At 33.5% G+C, this 9852-nt stretch overlaps 1 protein-coding gene across 1 annotated transcript in view; it reads left to right on the top strand.

Moving 5' to 3' along the window:
• The window catches only part of LOC125668037 (intraflagellar transport protein 27 homolog), a 9630-nt gene extending 3432 nt beyond the window's left edge, over positions 1 to 6198 (top strand). Inside the window, exons 3-7 of the mRNA XM_048901772.2 lie at positions 3735 to 3794; positions 4403 to 4462; positions 4798 to 4915; positions 5158 to 5267; positions 6054 to 6198. Coding sequence (XP_048757729.1) covers positions 3735 to 3794; positions 4403 to 4462; positions 4798 to 4915; positions 5158 to 5267; positions 6054 to 6152 — 447 coding nt within the window. The 3' untranslated portion in view covers positions 6153 to 6198. The remainder of the gene's footprint in view (positions 1 to 3734; positions 3795 to 4402; positions 4463 to 4797; positions 4916 to 5157; positions 5268 to 6053) is intronic.
• The last annotated feature ends 3654 nt before the right edge of the window (positions 6199 to 9852 follow it).

Raw genomic sequence — 9852 nt, 5'->3', positions numbered from 1 at the left:
TTCACCACAATTTCAAATCAGCGATTAATTCCTCAACAAAAATTAAATTGTAGGCAAATGAAAATTATACATGTATCTCAAATCAGTTTGCCATAGGTAAATGTTGCATTTAATATTTTATTATATAAGAATATTTACCCACTCAAATCATTATGCAGCTGTAGATGAGGGCAGGATTGTGGTTCAGTACTTTTGATTTATGGATCAATTGTATGATTCCCCACCCCTGCCTCAGAAGTTCAGGCTCTTGGCAGAGCTAAATAGGTAAAAGAGCGATGATATATTTTATCTAGTAAAATCATTCTCTTTACTTCATTTCGTCTGAAATATGAACTAGTACATATCCTGAAAATACTGTACCACTTTCATTTCGTTACATTGCCACACCTGCTTGTTGCCAATAAACATGTAGAATGGATTTCCATGTATGATAAAAATCCTGTTTGCCACCTGCCACTTGTTTTCAGGTAGAAAATGTCAAATTGTTTATGTATATCCATCGATAACATTGCCACCTCATGATTACAGGCTTGGTCCGTCTGTACACAGGTGGTGTGTAGTAAAATATGACAGATCAGGGTTTACACTTAATTAGAAAACAAGTATGTACAAGGTATGATAGCTGAACAAAAGTCATTTCAAAATTAGATTTTTTATTTTATTTGTGCAGCTTTAGAAGATATATGTATTATATCAAAAGATTGAACTGAAGACTAATAAAAAAGAAACTAGAAAATGAAGTTTTTGAATCTGAAACCAAAACCAAGCCAGCAAGAAATTGCTAACCATTTCTACAGCATTATGATATTTTGGAAATTAAAAAAGAATTGAGTGCAATATTATAGCCAAATCTGCATAAATTAAAAATGACAACAATGCAGGGATTTAATCTGGCTTATTTATATTATTTGTAAACATGATCAGGGCTTAAATACTCCTATTTCAGACGAAATCTGAACAACAAAAGTAAAACAGTTTGGAAATAATATGGAAATTACTGAATGTCTATTTCATTTCAAATCAAAATACATGGTTTCAAGTCAAATGATTTCCAGTGAAAACACAGGGGTGGGTCATCATTTGATCTTGGATGGGCAACAGAAAGTTGTTGATGTTATTGAAGAATTTGAACCTAAAATGGGTTTAATAATAGATGAAACAGAGTTATTTCATCAGATGTTACCAGAGTACTGGTTGTAAGGGGGGGGGGGGGGGGGGGGGTGATAAAAGATCAAATTATAGTAACTATGTTGCAATGCTGAAAGAACTAAAAAAAAATGTGTCAATTGGAAAATTGGGAAATTCAATCTATTGTTTGGAAATTCAAACACAGTTAAAAGCAACATAACATGTATAATTCGCCAACATATATGGATGTTGATATATAAATACATGTATGGATATATAAATATGTTTTCTATGTCATTAAATCTGCACAGTGGATGTAAATGTCTTTCTTTCAAAGGAAGGAAGTCATTACTTACCACTCTCATTATAATGTCAAAAAGGTCTTGAACAAAATGTTGAAAATTGATGTGCTGTACAGTATATAAATATTTTCAAATGCTGTTTTACTCTTGGACATTGAGAAAAAAGAATATGGAAAAAACTTTGTTGGATAGTTTATTTTCCTTTTTTGATAATGATTAACATTTTGTTTGATTGAGCTGTTCATTAAAGAGCTTTAACATATTGCTCGGGTGACCATTAAGTTCCTTGGGCCGCTTGAATTGATTCTGACATGGATATTTACTATTGGTCTGTGAGTGAAACCTCCAAGCATATAGGACATCAACTTTTTAGTTGTATAGTGTTGATACGGCAATAGCCACTTTATTAAGGGTTTCTTATTCCCAGAACAGGAATACTGACAGAAAAATTAGTGAATGGGAATGGAATTAAGAGTGAGGAAACTGAAATATTAAGAGGGATGGAAATACAGATTGAATTCTATAAAAGTATGATTATTCAAGTGAATGACCAATAAAAACCATCCAAAATTTTTTTCTGTGTATAATATAATTTGGGTTTGTGGATCACTAGTTGTGCCTGTTAACTTTGAAATACCGAGATCCCACATGGGTCATGGCCCTTTAAATTCTAACCATTAACTACAACCCTGTGATGCTGTTGAAATTTTATTATACTGTGGAATCATTTTAATTTGTGGGGGCCTATGTTTGTTGGTAAGCAAAATTTTGCTGGTTCGTGTAGACGCAATTTTGTGGGTAAGCAATACGATGTCACTAGGAGAGATAACTCTACTTGGTTTAAATTTTTTTTTCATGAACATGTAAATTCATTGGTAATTAAGAGTGACCCATGAAATCCATGAATAACAATCCCCCATGAACAATGATGATTCCACAGTTTATCACCATATTGGTGAAATGGGGACTACTCTGCGAACTCGTATACGAGTTCATAAAGAAGACATTTCAATACCTGAATATAGAAAAATTAGTGAACATATAGATGTGTGTGGTCACGGACAATTCTGTGTATTTCTGTTTTATAAACTTTATATAGAAAATACTATTTCCTGACGAGAAAAAGAAAGACACTTTATTAAGACTAAAACCGGCTCTCAAATAGCTTACTGTGAAGTATGGTTACTGTTATCACCTATGGCGACATAATATGCTTAATGTAAAAACCTTAAGTTTTGCCTTCATTCGTTTAAGATGTCGTTACGTACGTGAAATGTCATGACGCCTTTATGACGTCAGGCTATTTCAAAACTATTTTAAAATCTAACGCCCAAGGATTATGCAATGAAAGCACTTGCATTAAAATTTTAACTTTGTGTACTATTTATTAGCTCACCTGAGCCGAAGGCTCAAGTGAGCTTTTCTGATCAAAATTTGTCCGTTGTCTGTCGTCGTCGTAAACTTTTCACATTTTCATCTTCTTCTCAAGAACCACTGGGCCAATTATAACCAAAGTTGGCCAAAAGCATTCTTGGGTAAAGGGCTTACAAGTTTGTTCAAATAAAGGGCCATGCCCCCTTCAAAGGGGAGATAATCACAAAAATGCAAAAATAGGGTGGGTCATTTAAAAATCTTCTCAAGAACCACTGGGCCAGAGGAGCTCAAATTTTCATGAAAGCTTCCTGATCACATAGATGATAGTGCAGATTCAAGTTTGTTCAAATCATGGCCCCCGGGGGTAGGTTGGGGCCACAATAGGGGATCAAAGTTTTACATAGAAATATAGAGGGAAAATCTTTAAAAATCTTCTTCTCAAGAGTCAATGAGCCAGAAGAGCAGAGATTTACATGAAAGCTTTCTGACATAGTGCAGATTCAAGTTTGTTCAAATCATGGCCCCCAGGGGTAGGTTGGGGCCACAATAGGGGATCAAAGTTTTACATGAGAATAAATAGAGAAAATCTTTAAAAATCATCTTCTCAAGAACCAATGAGCCAGAAGAGCTGAGATTTACATGAAAGCTTCCTGACGTAGTGCAGATTCAAGTTTGTAAAAATCATGGCCTCCAGGGGTAGGTTCGGGCCACAATACGGACTATGGTTTTACATGCAAATATACATGGAAAGTCTTCAGATTTGGGCCAAGGTAACTCAGGTGAGCGATGTGGCCTTTGGGCCTCTTGTTTTATTTCTTTTAATATCTTATACTGGACACTGTGATTTTTAAAAAAAATCCAGTTGGATATATATATATATATATATATATATATATATATATAGATAATGTTTTTTTTTTATTTGGACAGACCACAGGAGTGGAGCTATTGGTAAAACATGTCAACATTCCAGATTCTAAAGATAGTGTGGTAAGATCTGATGAAGGAGAATTATGATAAGCAAGATACAAGATAGTTCTATCAATTATTTCCAATGAGATCCACATGTGTTTATTACTGATTCCAGACTGCAATGTTTATAATATTAAGTTTGACATGTTTATCATAATCCCTACACCCACCCCACAAATGAAGCAAGAGGTGGGGAGGGGGGGGGGTATATCTTAAGAATTAGCCATCTGTATATAACAGCTTTTATACAGGAAGAAATTGGGACCATTCTTGTGTGTACCTAATGCCATTAGGGGTTATTTTCTGCTAGAAAGGTTAACCCTTCAAAATTACATAATATGTGAGCAAGTTTGAGGGATATTGTTGAAAACGACATTTTTTTTCTTTTATCATCTAAAGATGTCCAATTGAGTATTGTTTGGTAGGTTTAAATGTTTTGATCTTTTGAATTATTTAGGAATTTTAGTCATACAGTAAACAAAAATTCGCATCTCAGTCACTTTCAACTGTGTTGCAGTCTAGCTTAATTTATATAAAGATGACTGACCAGGTATCATTTTGAAGGCTCTAGTAACCTGTTTCAGTATTTTGAATTATTCAAACAATTATATTGACATTTATTTCAGGAGTTATACATGTATGATTCTGCTGGAAAAGAAATTTTCTCCGAACTTGTGCAAAAATTCGTAAGTACACCTTTCCTCAGTTCTTTGGAATTTGTTCACTCATAAATCTTATGTCATTTGAAGATAGTGTTTTAAATTTTTTACTAACAGTATATTTTCCTATCCTTGATGAAATCTATAAATTCAGAAACATGATAGAGTTAATTAATTTTGTGATACCAAGTACTAATTAGTTCTATCTTCCAGCAGGTAACCCCTTTGACAATTTTGAAAGATTTATTTTCCATGAACATCTATTTAGGACAGGTTTAATTACATTTGTAAAGATTTAAAGATGGCCATTATCTTTCCCATTCTGAAGTTTTATTTCTGCATCATACTCTTTGTTTTACCAGTGGGAACAACCATCAGTTGTCATGGTAGTGTATGATGTCACCAGTGAAACTTCCTTCTCAAGCTGTGCCAAGTGGCTAGAAAGAGTAAAATCTCACAAGCCTGATGTGCACATACCTGGTAATCTTCAATTTATAAAAGCAAAATCCTCAAATCTCCATTGAATTATTCCTTGTGAACAAATAATGTTATTCGTAGAGTTTTCTTTAATTTGAAATCACAAATGTTTATCTGGGCAGTATTGAAATATATGTATTAATCTTTGTGTGTATATATACACACTACATCCCATAGTGTTATTTTGACATCTCTGATTCATTAATAGGAATTTTCACTCCATCAATTAATTCTGTTTTTATCAGGAGTATTGATAGCCAATAAAATAGATCTTGATGAAAGGAGAGTAATTAGTCCCAAGGCTGGCTTGGAGTTTGCGGAAAGCAATGGACTCAAGTACTTCGAAACGTCAGCTGTAAGTATTGTAGATACTATCCATCACAGAAAGTCTAGGGACTGGCTGCTGGTGGCTTACAGTAAATTGTGGTGCTCCTGATGTACATGTATATATACCATATATTAGTGCAAATATATACTATACATGAAATTTTCATCATACTGTATAACGGGTATTTTCTGCGGTTGGAAATTTTTGCTATTTGATCTGTAAATGGTAGGAAATTATATGCTGTGTTTTCAATTTCTGCAGTTGTATTATACCTACCTATACTTAAATATCTTGCTATTGTAATTTTTGCGAATTTTTACAATCCACAAAAAATGGACAACCGCAGAAAATACTTGTTATACAGTATATATAAACAAGATGCATTTGTGAAACAGTTCCCATTCGATCTTTGTATTTCAACCTTTTATATCTCGTGATCTCATGAAGTTTTTATCTGGTATAGTTCTGTGGACAGAATGACAAACCAAAAATCAAATAGAACTAAAATGCTACTGTATTATTTTTTTTTAGCATATTTAAAATTTGGTGCAACGGGAGCTGATGTACTGTTTGGAGTATTTATGATTTAGCACCTCTTCTAGTAATGATAATAGAGATTTTCATATTATCATTGTAAGCAGAAATTAATGCTCTTGCTTCATCTCCAAGGCTATTAAATCATGAATCCTGCATAAACATACAGTATGCCTTAAATCTTTAATTTGGGGGGGTTGGGGTTGTCTGATATGAAGAGTTTGAGAAATATTTGTTATAAGAGATTGTTTAATTTTTTGATACATATTTATCTTTCAGAAAGAAATACAGAATGTGGATGCAGCATACTACTATCTTGCAAACGAGTTCCACAAGTTGTATCAGGAGAGATTAGAGACATTCAAATCCTTGTCATAATGTATAAAATATTTATTGTGAATTACATTCCGTCCATTTCTTTAAAGAGATGTGTTTATGTTTTATTTGCCAATCATGGTCCGTCTGGGGCCATAGCATAAATATAACAAGTGTGATTTGTTAAACATACATGAGGACAAAACAAAAGTCACAGTAGTATCTACAAGAAATACAGTACTGTTAATTAATCCAGGTGAGACCGAGATGTTGAATAATTTGAATTATCTCCCTTCCTTTAAGAGTATTTTGGTGATCATATTTATGATAGAGGCTCAACATTTCTTCTCATACAAAAACTGCATTCTTCTCTGGCACAAGATGTTATAAGAGTCCCACTGGCAGAAAATTGGACATGGAGGAAGTTTAATATTTTCTCTATGAATTGATGGACATTTTCACCATGTATCATTGTCAAACATATTTTGCAAATGTGAAATTCAATGCAAACTAGTCAATATTTAGGAGAAGGGCATACAAAACTTTGATGTTAAAAAATTGAACTAATGCAGATATCCCACATTTTTTATGTCTGTACATCCATCCACTGGGAGTTTTGTTTCTATTTTCATTTCTTTGTCACATAAGCTGAAGCTTGCTGTGTAGCTTCTCTGATGGTCTCTCTAGATGATGTTGCGATTTTGATCCAATTCAACCTTTTGTCGGTAAATCATTTGAAATTCAGAAATAAATTGAGAGTATATGATATGCTCAGCTAAGTCCCTCCAATTTTCAAAAGAGGACCTTATTTTACAGAGTGTTCGTGTGGGTATTGACAATGTGTAGGTGGCGAGGATTTTGATTTTCTTCTATTTTTAAGAGAATATCACAGGTTGTTGAACTTATTCAGTTTTGAGAAAATATCACAAAATGAGTACTGTACATGGTTTATCCAACTTCTTTCACAGTTTTCAAGCCTTTGTAAACAAGAGGTCCACAGGCCTTATCGGTAACCTGAATACTAGTGAAAGAGTATCACTACTTCCATGGGCTATAAAATCTAGAAAAAAAATTCCTGTTCTGAATATCTAAGCTAAATTCTAATGTTCACCAACAGTATAAACAAGATGTGTTCTTAAAACTTCACTGCCCTCAAAAGTGCATACACTGATGAAAGGCTTTAAATAATAGGTGTATTAACATTAAAACATCAAAATATATGACTAACTTGGATTCATCCTAAAGTCATAACCTAGGCAATATCTCCTGAACTATTTAAGGTAGGGCTTTCATATTTAGTGTATAGATTCTTTATGGCAAGACATTTCATTTGATGCCATGATATGTGACCTTGAAGTTGGGCCCAAATTTTAAAACTTGCCTAAACTTTAACCTTGTTCATAACTTATGAATGGTGAGTGATACATGCATCTTTCATATTTTATCTATGCATTCTTTGTGACAAGACCTTTTTTTGGTGCCAACATTTTTGACCTTTTAACCTTGATCTTGGATTTTGAGCTTTTAAGAAAAGTTAACCTAGGCAATATCCTCAGATTCCTCATAGCAAGATCTTAAATTTCCTACCATGATTTTTTATTACATTGTATCATAGTTATATTGTGACCCTATTGGGCTAGGTTGGGGACACAATATGGGGTAAAAAAAAATTCATAGGAATAAAGATTGCAAAACATCTTTTAAAAATCGAAATAGCTGAACAACATCAGGGCCAAGGAGACTCGTGTGAGCTATGTGGCCCATGGGCCTCTTGTTTCAATTTCAGGGCCCCATGGGTGCCCTATAGTAAGCACTCCATTTGCCCATCCATCAGCACTTTCTTTGGAACGTGCATTACTTGGACTAGGCAAAGGAAGACCGCTTTCAATTTGAATTATCTTTACAGAGTTATGGGATTTACAATTTTTAATAAGATAATGCCATTTTCTATGGCATGCAATAAACTGAGATCACTTAAGAAGATTTTCATTATGCAGCCCTTTCTGACTTGTCATTTTCCTACTTGGGGAAATATTTTACACACAGAGCTCTTAGTTTGTCTATTTACCTCTTGTCACAATTTTTGAGCTAGGTCCTGTCATCAGGCATGTCTTGTCTTAAACAGCCAACATAACTTTTCAATGAAGAAAGTTTACTGTACATCTCAATTGTCATCTTTAAAAAAAAAAAAAAAGGGTTTAAAATTTTTTGCATTGATGTATTACTTTTGTGAAATTTTGGGTATGAAAAATTTGAAATTACATGTACTTTGTTGCTAAAGAACATGATACGTATATGTGATGTATTTTCTAAGAATTTATTCATTTTAGAAAAATACAAAATACCGGTATTTGCAAACACAAAAATTGTTAGATATTTATCTACAACAAAAATAACAAAACATTTGTAATTCATTTTATAGAATACATGTAATAATGATGATTATAATGATAAGTATATTGTACAAATATATTATATTCTTTATACACCTCTGTTTGTAAGATAACTAAAGACTAGTGCAGTGACTAGCAACTGCCAGTTACATTATAGACTAGAAAACACACATCTCTACAAAAATAATGCTATAAACAGAAATATTTCATCTATAAATACTTCAATGGTCATTCTTAAACATTTTGATACAGACAACCGACACACACTTTTGTTTCATCATTTATCATTGAATACCAATTCACATTGTCTGCATGTTTGTGAAAGACCACGGAACTGAGTGATCAATGAAGTCGAGTATTCGCTCACAAAAGAAGAACACAGCATCCATAACACAGAGTAGCTTTCCATTAAATTCTGCATCACCAAAACTATTTTTTTGACAGTCAAGAACTTGGATGCCCAACAAAATTGATGAAATCAGTGCATGGATAACTATGTTAAACAAGAAAATGCCATTCACGATCCAGATTTTGTTACAGTTGTTCAGGAAGATATAATAGGTAATGCAAGTTCATCCGAGTTAGCTTGTATCTTTAACAAACCATTCCAGTGTCGCCGTAAAACACAAAATTCACATCTGTCCAAAATAAGAGTTGGTCATCTTCAAAATGAGTGTATCATTGTGCGTAGCTTGAATGTTGGTAGAACATTTTGCAGTTACAAAGTATGTACAGTGCTCCCTCAATATATTGCCAACTTTTGTTTAAGACGAATTTGGGCAAAAGAGCGGGGGTGGCATTATAACGAATTCACCATTACAGACAATTCACTGAGCAATCAAAAGAAATTCAATACCATAAAGTTATTTGGACTCCATTCTGTATAAACATTTAATTTATCTTAAGTTGAATTTTGCAATTATTAATAATTAACCTAGCTACCTGAATACTTTGTCCAAACTGTCACACTTTACCGCACCGCTATCAAAGTACAGGTGTGATTACCGATGCATGTTAGGTAATTGGCACAATTATCGAGGGTATACCCTATAAAATTTGACCATTTGTTAGTGAAAATCAGTGGCATATGGCATTATGCGGAGTTGACATTATAACGGGGGTGTTAACATGGGAGAAATCTGTTCTTTAAGATTTTCAGGCAATAAGTGGGGGTAGCGTTATAACAGGGGGCAATATATCAAGGGAGCACTGTAGTTTCAAATCTTGTCAAAAATAGGGGTATAGCAGTTGAATAAAAACTAATGTAATTACAGTACTCAAATTAAAGTTTCTTGGCTGTTTTTTGAAAGATGGAATGAAGTCTTGTCTAGACCCTTGCTGACTTCTGGCCACACACGTGAAATTACTCT

This window comes from Ostrea edulis, chromosome 4 (genome assembly GCF_947568905.1).
Source record: "Ostrea edulis chromosome 4, xbOstEdul1.1, whole genome shotgun sequence".
Classification (NCBI taxonomy): Eukaryota; Metazoa; Mollusca; class Bivalvia; order Ostreida; family Ostreidae; genus Ostrea; species Ostrea edulis.
The sequence above is the reverse complement of the archived record's forward strand: the minus strand, read 5'-3'. Positions and strand labels throughout refer to the sequence as shown.